General features: G+C 43.3%; 12 protein-coding genes across 12 annotated transcripts; 7 read left to right on the top strand and 5 right to left on the bottom strand.

The window, feature by feature from the left end:
* Nucleotides 1-1,323: 1,323 nt before the first annotated feature.
* LOC110680840 (histone H4) lies at nucleotides 1,324-3,704 on the bottom strand. The gene has a single exon (XM_021856631.1). The coding sequence runs from the start codon at nucleotides 3,446-3,448 to the stop codon at nucleotides 3,137-3,139; it is 312 nt and encodes a 103-aa protein (XP_021712323.1). The 5' UTR covers nucleotides 3,449-3,704; the 3' UTR covers nucleotides 1,324-3,136.
* Nucleotides 3,677-4,141, top strand: LOC110680834 (histone H3). Its single transcript, XM_021856624.1, has one exon. The coding sequence runs from the start codon at nucleotides 3,705-3,707 to the stop codon at nucleotides 4,113-4,115; it is 411 nt and encodes a 136-aa protein (XP_021712316.1). The 5' UTR covers nucleotides 3,677-3,704; the 3' UTR covers nucleotides 4,116-4,141.
* A 795-nt stretch (nucleotides 4,142-4,936) lies between these two features.
* LOC110680836 (histone H2A) lies at nucleotides 4,937-5,586 on the bottom strand. The gene has a single exon (XM_021856626.1). It carries the CDS (start codon nucleotides 5,485-5,487, stop codon nucleotides 5,113-5,115), a length of 375 nt encoding a protein of 124 aa, XP_021712318.1. The 5' UTR covers nucleotides 5,488-5,586; the 3' UTR covers nucleotides 4,937-5,112.
* A 78-nt stretch (nucleotides 5,587-5,664) lies between these two features.
* Nucleotides 5,665-7,605, top strand: LOC110680837 (histone H2B). The gene has a single exon (XM_021856628.1). It carries the CDS (start codon nucleotides 5,769-5,771, stop codon nucleotides 6,141-6,143), a length of 375 nt encoding a protein of 124 aa, XP_021712320.1. The 5' UTR covers nucleotides 5,665-5,768; the 3' UTR covers nucleotides 6,144-7,605.
* Nucleotides 7,606-7,991: 386 nt separating this feature from the next.
* LOC110680831 (histone H1B-like) lies at nucleotides 7,992-8,834 on the top strand. Its single transcript, XM_021856621.1, has one exon. The coding sequence runs from the start codon at nucleotides 8,051-8,053 to the stop codon at nucleotides 8,729-8,731; it is 681 nt and encodes a 226-aa protein (XP_021712313.1). The 5' UTR covers nucleotides 7,992-8,050; the 3' UTR covers nucleotides 8,732-8,834.
* A 1,842-nt stretch (nucleotides 8,835-10,676) lies between these two features.
* On the bottom strand, nucleotides 10,677-13,072 carry LOC110680839 (histone H4). Its single transcript, XM_021856630.1, has one exon. The coding sequence runs from the start codon at nucleotides 12,814-12,816 to the stop codon at nucleotides 12,505-12,507; it is 312 nt and encodes a 103-aa protein (XP_021712322.1). The 5' UTR covers nucleotides 12,817-13,072; the 3' UTR covers nucleotides 10,677-12,504.
* On the top strand, nucleotides 12,827-13,536 carry LOC110680833 (histone H3). The gene has a single exon (XM_021856623.1). It carries the CDS (start codon nucleotides 13,073-13,075, stop codon nucleotides 13,481-13,483), a length of 411 nt encoding a protein of 136 aa, XP_021712315.1. The 5' UTR covers nucleotides 12,827-13,072; the 3' UTR covers nucleotides 13,484-13,536.
* A 770-nt stretch (nucleotides 13,537-14,306) lies between these two features.
* LOC110680835 (histone H2A) lies at nucleotides 14,307-14,956 on the bottom strand. The gene has a single exon (XM_021856625.1). The coding sequence runs from the start codon at nucleotides 14,855-14,857 to the stop codon at nucleotides 14,483-14,485; it is 375 nt and encodes a 124-aa protein (XP_021712317.1). The 5' UTR covers nucleotides 14,858-14,956; the 3' UTR covers nucleotides 14,307-14,482.
* Nucleotides 14,957-15,034: 78 nt separating this feature from the next.
* LOC110680838 (histone H2B) lies at nucleotides 15,035-15,570 on the top strand. The gene has a single exon (XM_021856629.1). The coding sequence runs from the start codon at nucleotides 15,139-15,141 to the stop codon at nucleotides 15,511-15,513; it is 375 nt and encodes a 124-aa protein (XP_021712321.1). The 5' UTR covers nucleotides 15,035-15,138; the 3' UTR covers nucleotides 15,514-15,570.
* A 1,790-nt stretch (nucleotides 15,571-17,360) lies between these two features.
* On the top strand, nucleotides 17,361-18,203 carry LOC110680844 (histone H1B-like). Its single transcript, XM_021856637.1, has one exon. It carries the CDS (start codon nucleotides 17,420-17,422, stop codon nucleotides 18,098-18,100), a length of 681 nt encoding a protein of 226 aa, XP_021712329.1. The 5' UTR covers nucleotides 17,361-17,419; the 3' UTR covers nucleotides 18,101-18,203.
* Nucleotides 18,204-20,060: 1,857 nt separating this feature from the next.
* Nucleotides 20,061-22,434, bottom strand: LOC110680852 (histone H4). The gene has a single exon (XM_021856644.1). It carries the CDS (start codon nucleotides 22,176-22,178, stop codon nucleotides 21,867-21,869), a length of 312 nt encoding a protein of 103 aa, XP_021712336.1. The 5' UTR covers nucleotides 22,179-22,434; the 3' UTR covers nucleotides 20,061-21,866.
* LOC110680847 (histone H3) lies at nucleotides 22,189-22,898 on the top strand. Its single transcript, XM_021856640.1, has one exon. The coding sequence runs from the start codon at nucleotides 22,435-22,437 to the stop codon at nucleotides 22,843-22,845; it is 411 nt and encodes a 136-aa protein (XP_021712332.1). The 5' UTR covers nucleotides 22,189-22,434; the 3' UTR covers nucleotides 22,846-22,898.
* The last annotated feature ends 441 nt before the right edge of the window (nucleotides 22,899-23,339 follow it).

The raw sequence follows: 23,339 nt of genomic DNA, 5'->3' as shown, positions 1-23,339 counted from the left end.
TTTGCTGGAAAGCATAACTATCACTGTTCTATCCACATTGGCGGAGCTCAGCATCGCTTCCGATGGAACGGTTGCTTCTATTTTTCACTGATCACTTTATGCGTTTAAGGAAGCAGGATCCATAATTGTTTTTCGATCATTCAAACCCGTAGCCGTTAAGGCGAAGCAGGCCGTCGTTGAAATTTGTACGCGTCGTTAATGATTGTTGCTAATTCATCTCACGATTTCGAATCGAAGAAAATCAGTTGAAAAAGTATCAGCATACTTTATGCATGTTAGCGCGTACAGTGATTCTTTTTCAAGTCAATATAAACTATCACGACTGAGTTTTATCACTTTGAAATGCATGCTGAAAAGTCATCATTGTTGCCAAAACGAATGACGGGCCTTAAGAAGTTTTGCATTATAATGTGTTTTGTTTTAGAATGATATTCACAGTATAACATTCGTAATATTCCGTTTCGAATGAACGACATCCAAATGATAAGAAAAATGAACCATTCACAATGGATTTTTTTTTCTTTATTCTTTATTTCTTTATTCAGGAAAAGATAGTTTTACGCTGTTTATAAATATGAGTTTATTGTTAAATTTTATTGTGGCTGATCGACAAATGCCTAATGGTTCGATGTGTTGTTGTATGCTGGGGAGTTCCGTTTCTAATAACCAAAATTCAAAGTAAAATATACAAATAAAGGCACACTACGCATAGAGGAGTTTAATTCATTCATCGTTATTCGGTTATTAGGTCAGTGGATTCTGAAATTGGGCGAAATGGATGCGGATAATACGGGGCGTTGTTAGAGTGTGAAAAATCAAAACTGGAAGACCCAACATTGGAATAGAAGGGAAGGTTGTTCGCAATTAAAAGAGGCAAAGCATAGGCACAAATGACATAAGTTATACACATGACTGCCAAACTGTCTCAAGCGCCCACAAGTTCACTAAAAGCCGTCCCCATACTATGAGACCGAAAACACTCATATTGTCAACAACAACAGTCACCCCACAGTTATGGATAGCACTCTGATATGGATCAGAGTTGGATTAAAACGGGAATATCTCATCAAACAGAGTTGCAATTACGCAGAACACATTTTACCTACGTGAGCCATAAATCTGTGCAACATCGCAATCAATTATAAAATGCTCGATCATATTTTTTCCGACCGTATTCCCACAAACGTTGATTCATAACTGTGGGGCATTGAAACCCGTACCACAGTTATGGATCATTTATTTTAATCATGTCTTGTTCAGAAAAGTGACCCTTAGTTGATCCATAACTGTGGGGTGACTGTAGTTGCGATTGCACCTTCCGTATTTTTTTTTTTTTTTTTTTTTTTTTTATGAGCCATACTGTACGCGCGTCGATTTGCCGTTGAAAACCATACCATACCATAGATTCCGAAAGAAACGCCAAAAAGTATGCTTTCAGTAACATACCGTTCACTTACCCAGCAGATAAAGTGCTGTTGTAGTGTTTTGATCCACTACATACATGGACCCACCTCTCTCACTGATCCCCATCTTCGGGACTATCGAAATGCAGTTTTGAATGAGGAAAACCGTGTTCTTCTAGACTTTATCAGGTTTCTCAGCTGAGGTAACCGTTACAAACTTAATCATACCGCAAGGCGGGGTAACTTTGGTAGTTTTGTGGAGTATAATCTGATTATTCCTGCACACTGTAGAAAACATTTTTATCTTAAATTTTGCCGTCGAAAGTTGGCATTACCGTAAAACGGGGTAACTTTGATAGTGCGTGACCCACAACATACTGAACGAAATAACAAAGTTTCTGTCAATCAGTTAAGCAAACCGAATGCAGAAGTAAAGAGTATTAGTATGACACTTCGCGTCAAAGCTATTTTCGTTGGAATCAAGTAAATTTGAGAATTTATATGCAAATATTAAAAATTTATAAGATTTTCCCATTTTTTAAAAGCTCACAAACAATCTGTTCTACGATCACTATTCGATGAAGCCATAATGAGTTCGTCACTTGTCCTTGACAGCCTAGTTGTAGTAGAACATGAATTCGGACTCAAATCTCTTAGCGAATACCATGCTTACATGGTGCTTTGTGATTGCACAGATCACTCGAGTTAGTTTTCGCGCGTTTCCGAAGTAATTTTGCACCACAATCTGGGTGTGTTAACGATGTGGATGACGACGTTGGAAGCGGTTTGTGGGTGCTCAGTCGAAAACGGATTATCAACTGGTTTCATAGTTTTGTTTAAGATGAGTGAAATATGATGACACACATTCATTATATACAATCAATCACTGCACGGTGGTATGCGCCAGATGCTCAACAACGCATACCGAAAAAAATGAAGTTAAGCAAAACAAGCAAAAACGGAATGGTACAGTTATGCAGAATCAGCACGAACGATTGCTACCTGACAATGAAGTCCGGGTAGGAGATGCATGCACGTGAGTGGTATGAAGCTAGATGGAACTTGTGTGGATAGTTGAAGGCGTCAAAACGAACGATTTAGGTAGTAACTGTTTCTTGAGATTTCGCCGAGCTGGTTATCGTATTCGCCCTGCTAATACAGCGTAAACTTGGAAAACAGGAATAAACTTATCTGAACTCTTGAGCAACAACAAAACACACAGCCTGATGGCTACGAATGACACGGGTAGGAGATGCATGCCCAACAACAACAGTTATGCAGAATCAGCACGAACGATTGCTACCTGGCAATGAAGTCCGGGTAGGAGATGCATGCACGTGAGTGGTATGAAGCTAGATGGAACTTGTGTGGATAGTTGAAGGCGTCAAAACGAACGATTTAGGTAGTAACTGTTTCTTGAGATTTCGTCGAGCTGCTAATCGTATTCGCTCTGCTAATACAGCGTAAACTTGGAAAACAGGAATAAACTTATCTGAACTCTAGAGCAACAACAAAACACACAGCCTGATGGCTACGAATGAAACGGAGAATGTGTCGGGAGGAGGGGTTTACGAGTCGTTCATGACGGCAATCAAAAACTTGCTTGTTGGATACATAACACCGTACGATGGCAGACTGCTATTAGTAATTGAATTTTGACCTGATAACTCTTTTGGGAATGTGTTTGGTGGCCCTGAAAAGGGCCGTTTTGAGAGCGGAAATATGGATACGATTTAACCTCCGAAACCGTACAGAGTACGTCCCTGACGCTTCAGAGCGTAGACAACATCCATGGCGGTTACGGTTTTACGCTTGGCGTGTTCAGTGTAGGTAACAGCATCACGAATGACATTTTCCAGGAATACCTTCAGCACTCCACGGGTTTCCTCGTAGATAAGACCAGAGATACGCTTGACTCCACCACGACGAGCCAAACGACGGATGGCGGGCTTGGTGATACCCTGGATGTTATCACGCAAAACCTTGCGATGACGCTTAGCGCCTCCTTTTCCTAGTCCTTTGCCTCCCTTACCACGGCCAGTCATTTTGTATGTTTAGTTCGGTGTTCGACTACGGTTGTAATGAAACTGATGCCTTCCGCTGGCGGACTGCCACTTTTATACCCGCACGAGGGGTGCTTTCTTCTTGCCATTCTTGCTTTTCCTATTCTTTCGGGGCTTCTGATTGGTTGCCTGCGTCGAAACAAGCATATAAAAGTAGACGTCGAGTTTTCGACCCTCATTATTTCGCCTCGTTTCAACGCATTCGTTTGGATTGTAAAACAAACTTCACCATCATACAATGGCTCGTACCAAGCAGACTGCCCGTAAGTCTACTGGAGGAAAGGCTCCTCGCAAGCAGCTGGCTACCAAAGCCGCTCGCAAGAGCGCCCCGGCTACCGGAGGAGTCAAGAAGCCCCATCGTTATCGGCCAGGAACCGTCGCTCTGCGTGAAATCCGTCGCTATCAGAAGTCAACTGAGCTGCTGATCCGCAAGCTGCCCTTCCAGCGCCTGGTTCGTGAAATTGCTCAGGACTTCAAGACTGACCTGCGCTTCCAGAGCTCGGCTGTCATGGCCCTACAGGAAGCTAGCGAGGCCTATCTGGTCGGTCTTTTCGAAGATACCAACCTGTGCGCCATCCACGCCAAGCGTGTCACTATCATGCCCAAGGACATTCAGCTGGCTCGCCGTATCCGTGGAGAACGTGCCTAAATTTGGTCTACGTTAGTTACCATTCTAAAAACGGCCCTTTTCAGGGCCACTACCACATTCCACAAAAGAGTTATCAGGAATTATTCCCTCGGAATAACTGACGAAGTCAACTTATTCCCATATTTTCGCTAAATCTAGACTAACTCTTGGCGCATTTCGGCTAAAATACACCATTCGACTTCCAACATCTTCGTATCTCTCGCTATCGTGAAAGAGCCAATGAATCGGTTACATTACGCTACGCCTAGCCTACGCTAGCCAATTAATCGGTTACATTACATTACGCCATTATTGTTTTTAACGGCAGGGCAGACTGAACGACGCAGGTAACGACATATGTGTTCCGTTTGTATCGAGTGCACAAGTCGGTAGGCAAAATGACAATGAAACGGCTTCAGCATCAGCCGTGATTTCTCTACCCATATTTCAAACTTCTACCCCTTTATGGCAAACGATGGAGGATGTGGTGTGTGAGGATGCTCGATATTCACCTAGAAAACTTAACTCAAAGCCCACCTTTGATAATGACAAACTAACACTGCTGGCATGTTTCCACCAGCAAAACAGCACACAATCTAGGTGGAAGTTGAGAATAACATTCCTCGTAACTTAACTCTAAGCACACCTTTGTTTATGACAAACTAATAACATTCCTGTGACTTAACTCTAAGCGCACCTTTGTTTATGACAAACTAACACTACTGGGATGTTTTTTTCCACCAGCAAAACAGCACACAATCCAGATGCAAGCAGCAGTGGTTGGTGCTAAACGAATGCGATTGGTAGCACCACCAACGACGGCGAGTGGCTGACGTGCTGTGTGCCGATAGTAGTTGGATATTATTTGCAATTGACACCTAGACGTACTTATACAATAGTTTACTTTACACCAAATACATAATTTCGAACAACTCTCTAGCGGTAGAACGAATATTGTCGTCCTGAAAAGGACGGTTTTGGTTTGATGCGCACGGTCTTCAGTCGAGCGGGAAGTAATTTAGGCCTTCTTTTCGGTTTTCTTGGGCAACAGAACAGCCTGAATGTTTGGCAACACACCACCCTGTGCAATGGTAACGCCAGACAGCAGTTTGTTCAATTCCTCATCGTTACGGATGGCCAACTGCAGATGACGGGGAATGATTCTGGTCTTCTTGTTATCACGAGCAGCGTTTCCCGCCAATTCCAGAACTTCAGCAGCCAGATATTCCATGACGGCAGCCAAGTAGACTGGAGCGCCAGCACCAACTCGCTCGGCGTAGTTGCCCTTCCTGAGCAGACGGTGGATACGACCGACCGGGAACTGCAATCCTGCCCGGTTGGAACGGGACTTTGCCTTTCCCTTAACTTTGCCTCCTTTGCCGCGGCCAGACATTATGAGATAGTAGGTTTGAGTTTAACTAACAGAGAAACGTTTACAAAGCGTACGTAAACTGTACTGATGGGGAATCGCCAGAACGAGGGTTATTTTATACATGCGCAGCACTGCGATGTACCAATACCAGGGAGGTAGAAGTGGAAACATCGAAACAGCAAACAAATCGAAGGGGCGTAGCGGTGCTCTCTATTCTACGAGTATAAAAGATAAACCGCTCCGGTCGAACGGCATCAGTTTCTGTTTCCCTTTGGATCGAAAACAACGTCAAACCTATAGCGATGGCACCGAAAACCAGTGGAAAGGCCGCGAAGAAATCCGGCAAGGCCCAGAAGAACATTGTCAAGGGCGACAAGAAGAAGAAGAAGCAGCGCAGGAAGGAGAGCTATGCCATCTACATCTACAAGGTGTTGAAGCAAGTCCATCCCGACACTGGCGTTTCTTCAAAGGCTATGAGCATCATGAACAGCTTCGTCAACGACATCTTTGAACGTATTGCCGCCGAAGCCTCCCGTCTTGCTCACTACAACAAGCGCTCGACAATCACTTCCCGCGAAATTCAAACCGCCGTCCGTCTTCTGCTTCCAGGAGAATTGGCTAAGCATGCTGTTTCCGAAGGCACCAAGGCCGTCACCAAGTACACCAGCTCCAAGTAAATGACGACCGACATCGAATAATCGCAGCAAACCAAAAGGCCCTTTTCAGGGCCACTATTTCAATCATAGAAAAGAGTTAAATTCGGAAAAAATGACCCTTCGCAGCGACTGTAATACTCAATAGCTAAACCGACTGTTTCGTAATGGCGAACATCATACCACCCCATCGTAGTTTGCTTACATGATTCAATGTCAAATTGATCCCCCGACTACTTGTTACCAACCTTTGGTTGTTTCAAAATATCTACTTGGACCTCTATGCTTTGCAAAAAGCCTGACTGAACTGACAATACTTACCGAATAGTGCAATGACGCCCTAAACTCAACCTGTATGATTTGCTGCCTACTTTCAGGTATCGCACAGAGAGAAAATAATATCATTATGAGTGAAACGGTCTGCCTTCTCGTATCAGACAGCAGCAAAGCAATATATCGATCTAGCCTAGTAGCAAAAGTAACATATTCAACAAAGTGAGTGAGCTATTTAGTGAGCCCATTACGTTAGAATCTCAAATCACGCCAAAGTACGTGAACTTAATTTCAATCTTTTAAAATATGAACCATGGAGCTCATGCTACGCTCATGGACGGCGCCGTTTGTGCTAGTGGTGAAGGTAGGGCATTAAATTTTCCCTATTGAGGTGTCCTTGTTCTCCGTACCGGAGCGGGTTCCACCAGGCCTAACGACAGACATTATATATCAGTACTCAGATCTTCAAGGCTGACGAGCAATCAATCAGTTCTACAAATAATCAACAACTGCAGCAACTTTCGGCTGCATCCCGAAAACGATTCTTAAACCGGAAACGTATAGGTGCCGTATGTACACGTACATTGTTTGGTGCTCACGCGTTTTTCGGTTTCACATTTCGGGGATCGATTACCAAAGCTTCTTTTAATTTCTTGCTTACATGGAATTAACAGTAATGAAACCGACAGAAAGTTTAATTAACCAAACTACAACAAACGCGGCACTGACCTAACGCGTTGATTCTTATTCAGGGCTATGCATGTCCTACAGACTCGCACTGGCAGCGATGTTCTTGCGGGGTGTGCTGTCTGATATTACAGATTGTATTTTATTGTAGCGAGTTTGCAGTTATAAATTTCAACATAAACCAAAATCTTAACTAAACATTCACTATCCTGTGCAGTGCGGTGGCATCGATGGCTAAGGCAACGCATTTGTTGAAATTGGACAATCAACGGTGGGTATATCTCAAGCGGGTGAGAGTTGCTTTGTTTTTAAACGATTATGAGTTACATGACTATTTTGTTTACAGATTAAAATAAAATTGATTGATTGACATTTTTATCGAGCCCATGTTGTGGGTATGGTTTATGGAAAACCATCAAATTAACATTGTTAAAAGTTTACTTAAACCAAACCCACGAACATCGCCCGTCAGCACTGGGAATGACTTTGTTTGAGACCTGTTATGAGCCATAAGGTAACGGATTTTTCATAATATATGAATGTAAACGCAAAGAGCGACTATTGATGTTTCTAAATTCATTACCGGCAAGCATGATAGCATTGTTTCAATAGTTGCTATTAATTGTTTTATCTAGCGAAGCCACACCATATGAAGCACGAGTGCCATTACGACATGTTTACGTGGTACTTTTCTCAATGCCAGCCCAGTGTAGCGGTAATGGGCTGCTAGCGAGATTCATATACTCGCCAGACGGACATACTAAAATGTAAATATGTTTAGTGAAGAACGGAAAACTGAGTTTTAGAAAGATGTTACCAAAAAAATATACAATATTTCACGAACAGTCATTCAGTGGACGACCATGTCTGCATCCCTAACACAGACATCTCTTCCGAACACCGTACTGTTGCCAGATTTGTCTTCATTCGTTTACTCTAACGTGTAAGCATTACTATTTCTGCCTTTCAAAATGTCTGAAGTCGCCGCTGAAGCCGCTGCCGCAGCCCCTGCTGTCTCGCCAGCCAAGGCCAAGAAGCCAAGGGCCCCTAAGGGACAGGGCAAGCCAAAGAAGCCATCGACCCATCCCCCGGTGAACGATATGGTGGTTGCTGCTATCAAAACCCTGAAGGAACGGAACGGATCCTCCTTGCAGGCCATCAAGAAGTACATTGCTGCCAACTACAAATGCGATGTCGCCAAGCTTGCCCCATTCCTGAAGAAGGCGCTGAAGAATGGTGTCGAAAAGGGCAAGTTTGTCCAAACCAAGGGAACTGGTGCCTCCGGATCGTTCAAACTGAAGGCTGATGCTAAGAAGGCCGCCGGTGAAAAGAAAACGAAGAAGGCCGGTGAGAAGAAACCCAAGAAGGCTGCCGGAGAGAAGAAGAAGGCTGCCAAGAAACCAGCTGGAGAGAAGAAGGCCAAGAAGCCAGCCGGCGAAAAGAAAGCCAAGAAGCCAGCTGCAGCGAAGAAAGCCAAAGCTGCCGGTGCAAAGGCTGCCAAAAAGGCCGGAGGTGTAAAGAAGGCTGCTGCCCCGAAGCAAAAGGCCACCAAACCTTCGAAGACCGCCGCAAAGAAGCCAAAGACCCCAAAACCGAAGAAGGCTGCCCCAGCCAAGAAAGCTGCCGCAAAGAAGACCGCTGCCAAAAAGTAAAGTTAGCAACTTTCGGAAGCACCCGCAACTGTACTGTGAAACAGTATTCATTATCCAATCAGTCCTTTTCAGGACTACCAATGAAGATCATATCAAAGAGTTACTACTAAGAATATTCCTTTTACCGTACGATCGATGATTTTCTCAAGGCGAATCTCAAGGTGAAGAGCACACATCTAGACAGTCTTTCAAGCTGATACCTTGACCGATTGGTCACTCGATAATCAATCGAACAATTTGTTTTCAACTTGAATTTCTGAAATTATGCTCTTGCTTGACGATTTGAGGTGTTGCTTCGTTCGTTTTTTTTTTTCTTTTTTTTTTTCAATAATGAACAACGCACTGATCTCGAACTGCAAAAGGGCCAGGCAGAGAGGTAGGTCCAGTCCCAACCAGTAGAGAAAAAAAAATAATAAATAAATAAAAAATAAAACAAAAATACCAATCTTGGGTAAATGGTATTCAAAATTCCAAATCTTGGGTAAATGGTATTCAAAATCTACTTACATGCTAACTCCAAGGATGTACGCAGCCCATTTTTAACACAAAATAATAGCCAATTTCCTTATCGTGTATCTCGGGGGTTTTCCTTTTCGAGGTAATACAAACTGTTGCTGATGGTGTGTCTCATGCTTCTTTGCTGGAAAGCATAACTATCACTGTTCTATCCACATTGGCGGAGCTCAGCATCGCTTCCGATGGAACGGTTGCTTCTATTTTTCACTGATCACTTTATGCGTTTAAGGAAGCAGGATCCATAATTGTTTTTCGATCATTCAAACCCGTAGCCGTTAAGGCGAAGCAGGCCGTCGTTGAAATTTGTACGCGTCGTTAATGATTGTTGCTAATTCATCTCACGATTTCGAATCGAAGAAAATCAGTTGAAAAAGTATCAGCATACTTTATGCATGTTAGCGCGTACAGTGATTCTTTTTCAAGTCAATATAAACTATCACGACTGAGTTTTATCACTTTGAAATGCATGCTGAAAAGTCATCATTGTTGCCAAAACGAATGACGGGCCTTAAGAAGTTTTGCATTATAATGTGTTTTGTTTTAGAATGATATTCACAGTATAACATTCGTAATATTCCGTTTCGAATGAACGACATCCAAATGATAAGAAAAATGAACCATTCACAATGGATTTTTTTTTCTTTATTCTTTATTTCTTTATTCAGGAAAAGATAGTTTTACGCTGTTTATAAATATGAGTTTATTGTTAAATTTTATTGTGGCTGATCGACAAATGCCTAATGGTTCGATGTGTTGTTGTATGCTGGGGAGTTCCGTTTCTAATAACCAAAATTCAAAGTAAAATATACAAATAAAGGCACACTACGCATAGAGGAGTTTAATTCATTCATCGTTATTCGGTTATTAGGTCAGTGGATTCTGAAATTGGGCGAAATGGATGCGGATAATACGGGGCGTTGTTAGAGTGTGAAAAATCAAAACTGGAAGACCCAACATTGGAATAGAAGGGAAGGTTGTTCGCAATTAAAAGAGGCAAAGCATAGGCACAAATGACATAAGTTATACACATGACTGCCAAACTGTCTCAAGCGCCCACAAGTTCACTAAAAGCCGTCCCCATACTATGAGACCGAAAACACTCATATTGTCAACAACAACAGTCACCCCACAGTTATGGATAGCACTCTGATATGGATCAGAGTTGGATTAAAACGGGAATATCTCATCAAACAGAGTTGCAATTACGCAGAACACATTTTACCTACGTGAGCCATAAATCTGTGCAACATCGCAATCAATTATAAAATGCTCGATCATATTTTTTCCGACCGTATTCCCACAAACGTTGATTCATAACTGTGGGGCATTGAAACCCGTACCACAGTTATGGATCATTTATTTTAATCATGTCTTGTTCAGAAAAGTGACCCTTAGTTGATCCATAACTGTGGGGTGACTGTAGTTGCGATTGCACCTTCCGTATTTTTTTTTTTTTTTTTTTTTTTTTTTATGAGCCATACTGTACGCGCGTCGATTTGCCGTTGAAAACCATACCATACCATAGATTCCGAAAGAAACGCCAAAAAGTATGCTTTCAGTAACATACCGTTCACTTACCCAGCAGATAAAGTGCTGTTGTAGTGTTTTGATCCACTACATACATGGACCCACCTCTCTCACTGATCCCCATCTTCGGGACTATCGAAATGCAGTTTTGAATGAGGAAAACCGTGTTCTTCTAGACTTTATCAGGTTTCTCAGCTGAGGTAACCGTTACAAACTTAATCATACCGCAAGGCGGGGTAACTTTGGTAGTTTTGTGGAGTATAATCTGATTATTCCTGCACACTGTAGAAAACATTTTTATCTTAAATTTTGCCGTCGAAAGTTGGCATTACCGTAAAACGGGGTAACTTTGATAGTGCGTGACCCACAACATACTGAACGAAATAACAAAGTTTCTGTCAATCAGTTAAGCAAACCGAATGCAGAAGTAAAGAGTATTAGTATGACACTTCGCGTCAAAGCTATTTTCGTTGGAATCAAGTAAATTTGAGAATTTATATGCAAATATTAAAAATTTATAAGATTTTCCCATTTTTTAAAAGCTCACAAACAATCTGTTCTACGATCACTATTCGATGAAGCCATAATGAGTTCGTCACTTGTCCTTGACAGCCTAGTTGTAGTAGAACATGAATTCGGACTCAAATCTCTTAGCGAATACCATGCTTACATGGTGCTTTGTGATTGCACAGATCACTCGAGTTAGTTTTCGCGCGTTTCCGAAGTAATTTTGCACCACAATCTGGGTGTGTTAACGATGTGGATGACGACGTTGGAAGCGGTTTGTGGGTGCTCAGTCGAAAACGGATTATCAACTGGTTTCATAGTTTTGTTTAAGATGAGTGAAATATGATGACACACATTCATTATATACAATCAATCACTGCACGGTGGTATGCGCCAGATGCTCAACAACGCATACCGAAAAAAATGAAGTTAAGCAAAACAAGCAAAAACGGAATGGTACAGTTATGCAGAATCAGCACGAACGATTGCTACCTGACAATGAAGTCCGGGTAGGAGATGCATGCACGTGAGTGGTATGAAGCTAGATGGAACTTGTGTGGATAGTTGAAGGCGTCAAAACGAACGATTTAGGTAGTAACTGTTTCTTGAGATTTCGCCGAGCTGGTTATCGTATTCGCCCTGCTAATACAGCGTAAACTTGGAAAACAGGAATAAACTTATCTGAACTCTTGAGCAACAACAAAACACACAGCCTGATGGCTACGAATGACACGGGTAGGAGATGCATGCCCAACAACAACAGTTATGCAGAATCAGCACGAACGATTGCTACCTGGCAATGAAGTCCGGGTAGGAGATGCATGCACGTGAGTGGTATGAAGCTAGATGGAACTTGTGTGGATAGTTGAAGGCGTCAAAACGAACGATTTAGGTAGTAACTGTTTCTTGAGATTTCGTCGAGCTGCTAATCGTATTCGCTCTGCTAATACAGCGTAAACTTGGAAAACAGGAATAAACTTATCTGAACTCTAGAGCAACAACAAAACACACAGCCTGATGGCTACGAATGAAACGGAGAATGTGTCGGGAGGAGGGGTTTACGAGTCGTTCATGACGGCAATCAAAAACTTGCTTGTTGGATACATAACACCGTACGATGGCAGACTGCTATTAGTAATTGAATTTTGACCTGATAACTCTTTTGGGAATGTGTTTGGTGGCCCTGAAAAGGGCCGTTTTGAGAGCGGAAATATGGATACGATTTAACCTCCGAAACCGTACAGAGTACGTCCCTGACGCTTCAGAGCGTAGACAACATCCATGGCGGTTACGGTTTTACGCTTGGCGTGTTCAGTGTAGGTAACAGCATCACGAATGACATTTTCCAGGAATACCTTCAGCACTCCACGGGTTTCCTCGTAGATAAGACCAGAGATACGCTTGACTCCACCACGACGAGCCAAACGACGGATGGCGGGCTTGGTGATACCCTGGATGTTATCACGCAAAACCTTGCGATGACGCTTAGCGCCTCCTTTTCCTAGTCCTTTGCCTCCCTTACCACGGCCAGTCATTTTGTATGTTTAGTTCGGTGTTCGACTACGGTTGTAATGAAACTGATGCCTTCCGCTGGCGGACTGCCACTTTTATACCCGCACGAGGGGTGCTTTCTTCTTGCCATTCTTGCTTTTCCTATTCTTTCGGGGCTTCTGATTGGTTGCCTGCGTCGAAACAAGCATATAAAAGTAGACGTCGAGTTTTCGACCCTCATTATTTCGCCTCGTTTCAACGCATTCGTTTGGATTGTAAAACAAACTTCACCATCATACAATGGCTCGTACCAAGCAGACTGCCCGTAAGTCTACTGGAGGAAAGGCTCCTCGCAAGCAGCTGGCTACCAAAGCCGCTCGCAAGAGCGCCCCGGCTACCGGAGGAGTCAAGAAGCCCCATCGTTATCGGCCAGGAACCGTCGCTCTGCGTGAAATCCGTCGCTATCAGAAGTCAACTGAGCTGCTGATCCGCAAGCTGCCCTTCCAGCGCCTGGTTCGTGAAATTGCTCAGGACTTCAAGACTGACCTGCGCTTCCAGAGCTCGGCTGTCATGGCCCTACAGGAAGCTAGCGAGGCCTATCTGGTCGGTCTTTTCGAAGATACCAACCTGTGCGCCATCCACGCCAAGCGTGTCACTATCATGCCCAAGGACATTCAGCTGGCTCGCCGTATCCGTGGAGAACGTGCCTAAATTTGGTCTACGTTAGTTACCATTCTAAAAAACGGCCCTTTTCAGGGCCACTACCACATTCCACAAAAGAGTTATCAGGAATTATTCCCTCGGAATAACTGACGAAGTCAACTTATTCCCATATTTTCGCTAAATCTAGACTAACTCTTGGCGCATTTCGGCTAAAATACACCATTCGACTTCCAACATCTTCGTATCTCTCGCTATCGTGAAAGAGCCAATGAATCGGTTACATTACGCTACGCCTAGCCTACGCTAGCCAATTAATCGGTTACATTACATTACGCCATTATTGTTTTTAACGGCAGGGCAGACTGAACGACGCAGGTAACGACATATGTGTTCCGTTTGTATCGAGTGCACAAGTCGGTAGGCAAAATGACAATGAAACGGCTTCAGCATCAGCCGTGATTTCTCTACCCATATTTCAAACTTCTACCCCTTTATGGCAAACGATGGAGGATGTGGTGTGTGAGGATGCTCGATATTCACCTAGAAAACTTAACTCAAAGCCCACCTTTGATAATGACAAACTAACACTGCTGGCATGTTTCCACCAGCAAAACAGCACACAATCTAGGTGGAAGTTGAGAATAACATTCCTCGTAACTTAACTCTAAGCACACCTTTGTTTATGACAAACTAATAACATTCCTGTGACTTAACTCTAAGCGCACCTTTGTTTATGACAAACTAACACTACTGGGATGTTTTTTTTCCACCAGCAAAACAGCACACAATCCAGATGCAAGCAGCAGTGGTTGGTGCTAAACGAATGCGATTGGTAGCACCACCAACGACGGCGAGTGGCTGACGTGCTGTGTGCCGATAGTAGTTGGATATTATTTGCAATTGACACCTAGACGTACTTATACAATAGTTTACTTTACACCAAATACATAATTTCGAACAACTCTCTAGCGGTAGAACGAATATTGTCGTCCTGAAAAGGACGGTTTTGGTTTGATGCGCACGGTCTTCAGTCGAGCGGGAAGTAATTTAGGCCTTCTTTTCGGTTTTCTTGGGCAACAGAACAGCCTGAATGTTTGGCAACACACCACCCTGTGCAATGGTAACGCCAGACAGCAGTTTGTTCAATTCCTCATCGTTACGGATGGCCAACTGCAGATGACGGGGAATGATTCTGGTCTTCTTGTTATCACGAGCAGCGTTTCCCGCCAATTCCAGAACTTCAGCAGCCAGATATTCCATGACGGCAGCCAAGTAGACTGGAGCGCCAGCACCAACTCGCTCGGCGTAGTTGCCCTTCCTGAGCAGACGGTGGATACGACCGACCGGGAACTGCAATCCTGCCCGGTTGGAACGGGACTTTGCCTTTCCCTTAACTTTGCCTCCTTTGCCGCGGCCAGACATTATGAGATAGTAGGTTTGAGTTTAACTAACAGAGAAACGTTTACAAAGCGTACGTAAACTGTACTGATGGGGAATCGCCAGAACGAGGGTTATTTTATACATGCGCAGCACTGCGATGTACCAATACCAGGGAGGTAGAAGTGGAAACATCGAAACAGCAAACAAATCGAAGGGGCGTAGCGGTGCTCTCTATTCTACGAGTATAAAAGATAAACCGCTCCGGTCGAACGGCATCAGTTTCTGTTTCCCTTTGGATCGAAAACAACGTCAAACCTATAGCGATGGCACCGAAAACCAGTGGAAAGGCCGCGAAGAAATCCGGCAAGGCCCAGAAGAACATTGTCAAGGGCGACAAGAAGAAGAAGAAGCAGCGCAGGAAGGAGAGCTATGCCATCTACATCTACAAGGTGTTGAAGCAAGTCCATCCCGACACTGGCGTTTCTTCAAAGGCTATGAGCATCATGAACAGCTTCGTCAACGACATCTTTGAACGTATTGCCGCCGAAGCCTCCCGTCTTGCTCACTACAACAAGCGCTCGACAATCACTTCCCGCGAAATTCAAACCGCCGTCCGTCTTCTGCTTCCAGGAGAATTGGCTAAGCATGCTGTTTCCGAAGGCACCAAGGCCGTCACCAAGTACACCAGCTCCAAGTAAATGACGACCGACATCGAATAATCGCAGCAAACCAAAAGGCCCTTTTCAGGGCCACTATTTCAATCATAGAAAAGAGTTAAATTCGGAAAAAATGACCCTTCGCAGCGACTGTAATACTCAATAGCTAAACCGACTGTTTCGTAATGGCGAACATCATACCACCCCATCGTAGTTTGCTTACATGATTCAATGTCAAATTGATCCCCCGACTACTTGTTACCAACCTTTGGTTGTTTCAAAATATCTACTTGGACCTCTATGCTTTGCAAAAAGCCTGACTGAACTGACAATACTTACCGAATAGTGCAATGACGCCCTAAACTCAACCTGTATGATTTGCTGCCTACTTTCAGGTATCGCACAGAGAGAAAATAATATCATTATGAGTGAAACGGTCTGCCTTCTCGTATCAGACAGCAGCAAAGCAATATATCGATCTAGCCTAGTAGCAAAAGTAACATATTCAACAAAGTGAGTGAGCTATTAGTGAGCCCATTACGTTAGAATCTCAAATCACGCCAAAGTACGTGAACTTAATTTCAATCTTTTAAAATATGAACCATGGAGCTCATGCTACGCTCATGGACGGCGCCGTTTGTGCTAGTGGTGAAGGTAGGGCATTAAATTTTCCCTATTGAGGTGTCCTTGTTCTCCGTACCGGAGCGGGTTCCACCAGGCCTAACGACAGACATTATATATCAGTACTCAGATCTTCAAGGCTGACGAGCAATCAATCAGTTCTACAAATAATCAACAACTGCAGCAACTTTCGGCTGCATCCCGAAAACGATTCTTAAACCGGAAACGTATAGGTGCCGTATGTACACGTACATTGTTTGGTGCTCACGCGTTTTTCGGTTTCACATTTCGGGGATCGATTACCAAAGCTTCTTTTAATTTCTTGCTTACATGGAATTAACAGTAATGAAACCGACAGAAAGTTTAATTAACCAAACTACAACAAACGCGGCACTGACCTAACGCGTTGATTCTTATTCAGGGCTATGCATGTCCTACAGACTCGCACTGGCAGCGATGTTCTTGCGGGGTGTGCTGTCTGATATTACAGATTGTATTTTATTGTAGCGAGTTTGCAGTTATAAATTTCAACATAAACCAAAATCTTAACTAAACATTCACTATCCTGTGCAGTGCGGTGGCATCGATGGCTAAGGCAACGCATTTGTTGAAATTGGACAATCAACGGTGGGTATATCTCAAGCGGGTGAGAGTTGCTTTGTTTTTAAACGATTATGAGTTACATGACTATTTTGTTTACAGATTAAAATAAAATTGATTGATTGACATTTTTATCGAGCCCATGTTGTGGGTATGGTTTATGGAAAACCATCAAATTAACATTGTTAAAAGTTTACTTAAACCAAACCCACGAACATCGCCCGTCAGCACTGGGAATGACTTTGTTTGAGACCTGTTATGAGCCATAAGGTAACGGATTTTTCATAATATATGAATGTAAACGCAAAGAGCGACTATTGATGTTTCTAAATTCATTACCGGCAAGCATGATAGCATTGTTTCAATAGTTGCTATTAATTGTTTTATCTAGCGAAGCCACACCATATGAAGCACGAGTGCCATTACGACATGTTTACGTGGTACTTTTCTCAATGCCAGCCCAGTGTAGCGGTAATGGGCTGCTAGCGAGATTCATATACTCGCCAGACGGACATACTAAAATGTAAATATGTTTAGTGAAGAACGGAAAACTGAGTTTTAGAAAGATGTTACCAAAAAAATATACAATATTTCACGAACAGTCATTCAGTGGACGACCATGTCTGCATCCCTAACACAGACATCTCTTCCGAACACCGTACTGTTGCCAGATTTGTCTTCATTCGTTTACTCTAACGTGTAAGCATTACTATTTCTGCCTTTCAAAATGTCTGAAGTCGCCGCTGAAGCCGCTGCCGCAGCCCCTGCTGTCTCGCCAGCCAAGGCCAAGAAGCCAAGGGCCCCTAAGGGACAGGGCAAGCCAAAGAAGCCATCGACCCATCCCCCGGTGAACGATATGGTGGTTGCTGCTATCAAAACCCTGAAGGAACGGAACGGATCCTCCTTGCAGGCCATCAAGAAGTACATTGCTGCCAACTACAAATGCGATGTCGCCAAGCTTGCCCCATTCCTGAAGAAGGCGCTGAAGAATGGTGTCGAAAAGGGCAAGTTTGTCCAAACCAAGGGAACTGGTGCCTCCGGATCGTTCAAACTGAAGGCTGATGCTAAGAAGGCCGCCGGTGAAAAGAAAACGAAGAAGGCCGGTGAGAAGAAACCCAAGAAGGCTGCCGGAGAGAAGAAGAAGGCTGCCAAGAAACCAGCTGGAGAGAAGAAGGCCAAGAAGCCAGCCGGCGAAAAGAAAGCCAAGAAGCCAGCTGCAGCGAAGAAAGCCAAAGCTGCCGGTGCAAAGGCTGCCAAAAAGGCCGGAGGTGTAAAGAAGGCTGCTGCCCCGAAGCAAAAGGCCACCAAACCTTCGAAGACCGCCGCAAAGAAGCCAAAGACCCCAAAACCGAAGAAGGCTGCCCCAGCCAAGAAAGCTGCCGCAAAGAAGACCGCTGCCAAAAAGTAAAGTTAGCAACTTTCGGAAGCACCCGCAACTGTACTGTGAAACAGTATTCATTATCCAATCAGTCCTTTTCAGGACTACCAATGAAGATCATATCAAAGAGTTACTACTAAGAATATTCCTTTTACCGTACGATCGATGATTTTCTCAAGGCGAATCTCAAGGTGAAGAGCACACATCTAGACAGTCTTTCAAGCTGATACCTTGACCGATTGGTCACTCGATAATCAATCGAACAATTTGTTTTCAACTTGAATTTCTGAAATTATGCTCTTGCTTGACGATTTGAGGTGTTGCTTCGTTCGTTTTTTTTTTTCTTTTTTTTTTTCAATAATGAACAACGCACTGATCTCGAACTGCAAAAGGGCCAGGCAGAGAGGTAGGTCCAGTCCCAACCAGTAGAGAAAAAAAAATAATAAATAAATAAAAAATAAAACAAAAATACCAATCTTGGGTAAATGGTATTCAAAATTCCAAATCTTGGGTAAATGGTATTCAAAATCTACTTACATGCTAACTCCAGGGATGTACGCAGCCCATTTTTAACACAAAATAATTGCCAATTTCCTTATCGTGTATCTCGGGGGTTTTCCTTTTCGAGGTAATACAAACTGTTGCTGATGGTGTGTCTCATGCTTCTTTGCTGGAAAGCATAACTATCACTGTTCTATCCACATTGGCGGAGCTCAGCATCGCTTCCGATGGAACGGTTGCTTCTATTTTTCACTGATCACTTTATGCGTTTAAGGAAGCAGGATCCATAATTGTTTTTCGATCATTCAAACCCGTAGCCGTTAAGGCGAAGCAGGCCGTCGTTGAAATTTGTACGCGTCGTTAATGATTGTTGCTAATTCATCTCACGATTTCGAATCGAAGAAAATCAGTTGAAAAAGTATCAGCATACTTTATGCATGTTAGCGCGTACAGTGATTCTTTTTCAAGTCAATATAAACTATCACGACTGAGTTTTATCACTTTGAAATGCATGCTGAAAAGTCATCATTGTTGCCAAAACGAATGACGGGCCTTAAGAAGTTTTGCATTATAATGTGTTTTGTTTTAGAATGATATTCACAGTATAACATTCGTAATATTCCGTTTCGAATGAACGACATCCAAATGATAAGAAAAATGAACCATTCACAATGGATTTTTTTTTTCTTTATTCTTTATTTCTTTATTCAGGAAAAGATAGTTTTACGCTGTTTATAAATATGAGTTTATTGTTAAATTTTATTGTGGCTGATCGACAAATGCCTAATGGTTCGATGTGTTGTTGTATGCTGGGGAGTTCCGTTTCTAATAACCAAAATTCAAAGTAAAATATACAAATAAAGGCACACTACGCATAGAGGAATTTAATTCATTCATCGTTATTCGGTTATTAGGTCAGTGGATTCTGAAATTGGGCGAAATGGATGCAGATAATACGGGGCGTTGTTAGAGTGTGAAAAATCAAAACTGGAAGACCCAACATTGGAATAGAAGGGAAGGTTGTTCGCAATTAAAAGAGGCAAAGCATAGGCACAAATGACATAAGTTATACACATGACTGCCAAACTGTCTCAAGCGCCCACAAGTTCACTAAAAGCCGTCCCCATACTATGAGACCGAAAACACTCATATTGTCAACAACAACAGTCACCCCACAGTTATGGATAGCACTCTGATATGGATCAGAGTTGGATTAAAACGGGAATATCTCATCAAACAGAGTTGCAATTACGCAGAACACATTTTACCTACGTGAGCCATAAATCTGTGCAACATCGCAATCAATTATAAAATGCTCGATCATATTTTTTCCGACCGTATTCCCACAAACGTTGATTCATAACTGTGGGGCATTGAAACCCGTACCACAGTTATGGATCATTTATTTTAATCATGTCTTGTTCTGAAAAGTGACCCTTAGTTGATCCATAACTGTGGGGTGACTGTAGTTGCGATTGCACCTTCCGTATTTTTTTTTTTTTTTTTTTTTTTTTTATGAGCCATACTGTACGCGCGTCGATTTGCCGTTGAAAACCATACCATACCATAGATTCCGAAAGAAACGCCAAAAAGTATGCTTTCAGTAACATACCATTCACTTACCCAGCAGATAAAGTGCTGTTGTAGTGTTTTGATCCACTACATACATGGACCCACCTCTCTCACTGATCCCCATCTTCGGGACTATCGAAATGCAGTTTTGAATGAGGAAAACCGTGTTCTTCTAGACTTTATCAGGTTTCTCAGCTGAGGTAACCGTTACAAACTTAATCATACCGCAAGGCGGGGTAACTTTGGTAGTTTTGTGGAGTATAATCTGATTATTCCTGCACACTGTAGAAAACATTTTTATCTTAAATTTTGCCGTCGAAAGTTGGCATTACCGTAAAACGGGGTAACTTTGATAGTGCGTGACCCACAACATACTGAACGAAATAACAAAGTTTCTGTCAATCAGTTAAGCAAACCGAATGCAGAAGTAAAGAGTATTAGTATGACACTTCGCGTCAAAGCTATTTTCGTTGGAATCAAGTAAATTTGAGAATTTATATGCAAATATTAAAAATTTATAAGATTTTTCCATTTTTTAAAAGCTCACAAACAATCTGTTCTACGATCACTATTCGATGAAGCCATAATGAGTTCGTCACTTGTCCTTGACAGCCTAGTTGTAGTAGAACATGAATTCGGACTCAAATCTCTTAGCGAATACCATGCTTACATGGTGCTTTGTGATTGCACAGATCACTCGAGTTAGTTTTCGCGCGTTTCCGAAGTAATTTTGCACCACAATCTGGGTGTGTTAACGATGTGGATGACGACGTTGGAAGCGGTTTGTGGGTGCTCAGTCGAAAACGGATTATCAACTGGTTTTTGTTTAAGATGAGTGAAATATGATGACACACATTCATTATATACAATCAATCACTGCACGGTGGTATGCGCCAGATGCTCAACAACGCATACCGAAAAAAATGAAGTTAAGCAAAACAAGCAAAAACGGAATGGTACAGTTATGCAGAATCAGCACGAACGATTGCTACCTGACAATGAAGTCCGGGTAGGAGATGCATGCACGTGAGTGGTATGAAGCTAGATGGAACTTGTGTGGATAGTTGAAGGCGTCAAAACGAACGATTTAGGTAGTAACTGTTTCTTGAGATTTCGCCGAGCTGGTTATCGTATTCGCCCTGCTAATACAGCGTAAACTTGGAAAACAGGAATAAACTTATCTGAACTCTAGAGCAACAACAAAACACACAGCCTGATGGCTACGAATGACACGGGTAGGAGATGCATGCCCAACAACAACAGTTATGCAGAATCAGCACGAACGATTGCTACCTGGCAATGAAGTCCGGGTAGGAGATGCATGCACGTGAGTGGTATGAAGCTAGATGGAACTTGTGTGGATAGTTGAAGGCGTCAAAACGAACGATTTAGGTAGTAACTGTTTCTTGAGATTTCGTCGAGCTGCTAATCGTATTCGCTCTGCTAATACAGCGTAAACTTGGAAAACAGGAATAAACTTATCTGAACTCTAGAGCAACAACAAAACACACAGCCTGATGGCTACGAATGAAACGGAGAATGTGTCGGGAGGAGGGGTTTACGAGTCGTTCATGACGGCAATCAAAAACTTGCTTGTTGGATACATAACACCGTACGATGGCAGACTGCTATTAGTAATTGAATTTTGACCTGATAACTCTTTTGGGAATGTGTTTGGTGGCCCTGAAAAGGGCCGTTTTGAGAGCGGAAATATGGATACGATTTAACCTCCGAAACCGTACAGAGTACGTCCCTGACGCTTCAGAGCGTAGACAACATCCATGGCGGTTACGGTTTTACGCTTGGCGTGTTCAGTGTAGGTAACAGCATCACGAATGACATTTTCCAGGAATACCTTCAGCACTCCACGGGTTTCCTCGTAGATAAGACCAGAGATACGCTTGACTCCACCACGACGAGCCAAACGACGGATGGCGGGCTTGGTGATACCCTGGATGTTATCACGCAAAACCTTGCGATGACGCTTAGCGCCTCCTTTTCCTAGTCCTTTGCCTCCCTTACCACGGCCAGTCATTTTGTATGTTTAGTTCGGTGTTCGACTACGGTTGTAATGAAACTGATGCCTTCCGCTGGCGGACTGCCACTTTTATACCCGCACGAGGGGTGCTTTCTTCTTGCCATTCTTGCTTTTCCTATTCTTTCGGGGCTTCTGATTGGTTGCCTGCGTCGAAACAAGCATATAAAAGTAGACGTCGAGTTTTCGACCCTCATTATTTCGCCTCGTTTCAACGCATTCGTTTGGATTGTAAAACAAACTTCACCATCATACAATGGCTCGTACCAAGCAGACTGCCCGTAAGTCTACTGGAGGAAAGGCTCCTCGCAAGCAGCTGGCTACCAAAGCCGCTCGCAAGAGCGCCCCGGCTACCGGAGGAGTCAAGAAGCCCCATCGTTATCGGCCAGGAACCGTCGCTCTGCGTGAAATCCGTCGCTATCAGAAGTCAACTGAGCTGCTGATCCGCAAGCTGCCCTTCCAGCGCCTGGTTCGTGAAATTGCTCAGGACTTCAAGACTGACCTGCGCTTCCAGAGCTCGGCTGTCATGGCCCTACAGGAAGCTAGCGAGGCCTATCTGGTCGGTCTTTTCGAAGATACCAACCTGTGCGCCATCCACGCCAAGCGTGTCACTATCATGCCCAAGGACATTCAGCTGGCTCGCCGTATCCGTGGAGAACGTGCCTAAATTTGGTCTACGTTAGTTACCATTCTAAAAAACGGCCCTTTTCAGGGCCACTACCACATTCCACAAAAGAGTTATCAGGAATTATTCCCTCGGAATAACTGACGAAGTCAACTTATTCCCATATTTTCGCTAAATCTAGACTAACTCTTGGCGCATTTCGGCTAAAATACACCATTCGACTTCCAACATCTTCGTATCTCTCGCTATCGTGAAAGAGCCAATGAATCGGTTACATTACGCTACGCCTAGCCTACGCTAGCCAATTAATCGGTTACATTACATTACGCCATTATTGTTTTTAACGGCAGGGCAGACTGAACGACGCAGGTAACGACATATGTGTTCCGTTTGTATCGAGTGCACAAGTCGGTAGGCAAAATGACAATGAAACGGCTTCAGCATCAGCCGTGATTTCTCTACCCATATTTCAAACTTCTACCCCTTTATGGCAAACGATGGAGGATGTGGTGTGTGAGGATGCTCGATATTCACCT

The sequence above is a fragment of the Aedes aegypti genome, unplaced genomic scaffold (assembly GCF_002204515.2).
Source record: "Aedes aegypti strain LVP_AGWG unplaced genomic scaffold, AaegL5.0 Primary Assembly AGWG_AaegL5_hic_scaff_1910_PBJ_arrow, whole genome shotgun sequence".
NCBI lineage: Eukaryota > Metazoa > Arthropoda > Insecta > Diptera > Culicidae > Aedes > Aedes aegypti.
Note: the sequence above shows the minus strand (reverse complement) of the source record. Positions and strands in the feature narration are given on the sequence as shown.

Excerpts from the sequence above, each read along its gene's own strand:
- LOC110680835 (XM_021856625.1), bottom strand. The coding sequence starts at position 14,857 with ATGTCTGGCCGCGGCAAAGGAGGCAAAGTTAAGGGAAAGGCAAAGTCC.
- LOC110680834 (XM_021856624.1), top strand. The coding sequence starts at position 3,705 with ATGGCTCGTACCAAGCAGACTGCCCGTAAGTCTACTGGAGGAAAGGCT.
- LOC110680839 (XM_021856630.1), bottom strand. The coding sequence starts at position 12,816 with ATGACTGGCCGTGGTAAGGGAGGCAAAGGACTAGGAAAAGGAGGCGCT.
- LOC110680847 (XM_021856640.1), top strand. The coding sequence starts at position 22,435 with ATGGCTCGTACCAAGCAGACTGCCCGTAAGTCTACTGGAGGAAAGGCT.
- LOC110680831 (XM_021856621.1), top strand. The coding sequence starts at position 8,051 with ATGTCTGAAGTCGCCGCTGAAGCCGCTGCCGCAGCCCCTGCTGTCTCG.
- LOC110680836 (XM_021856626.1), bottom strand. The coding sequence starts at position 5,487 with ATGTCTGGCCGCGGCAAAGGAGGCAAAGTTAAGGGAAAGGCAAAGTCC.
- LOC110680838 (XM_021856629.1), top strand. The coding sequence starts at position 15,139 with ATGGCACCGAAAACCAGTGGAAAGGCCGCGAAGAAATCCGGCAAGGCC.
- LOC110680852 (XM_021856644.1), bottom strand. The coding sequence starts at position 22,178 with ATGACTGGCCGTGGTAAGGGAGGCAAAGGACTAGGAAAAGGAGGCGCT.
- LOC110680833 (XM_021856623.1), top strand. The coding sequence starts at position 13,073 with ATGGCTCGTACCAAGCAGACTGCCCGTAAGTCTACTGGAGGAAAGGCT.
- LOC110680837 (XM_021856628.1), top strand. The coding sequence starts at position 5,769 with ATGGCACCGAAAACCAGTGGAAAGGCCGCGAAGAAATCCGGCAAGGCC.
- LOC110680840 (XM_021856631.1), bottom strand. The coding sequence starts at position 3,448 with ATGACTGGCCGTGGTAAGGGAGGCAAAGGACTAGGAAAAGGAGGCGCT.
- LOC110680844 (XM_021856637.1), top strand. The coding sequence starts at position 17,420 with ATGTCTGAAGTCGCCGCTGAAGCCGCTGCCGCAGCCCCTGCTGTCTCG.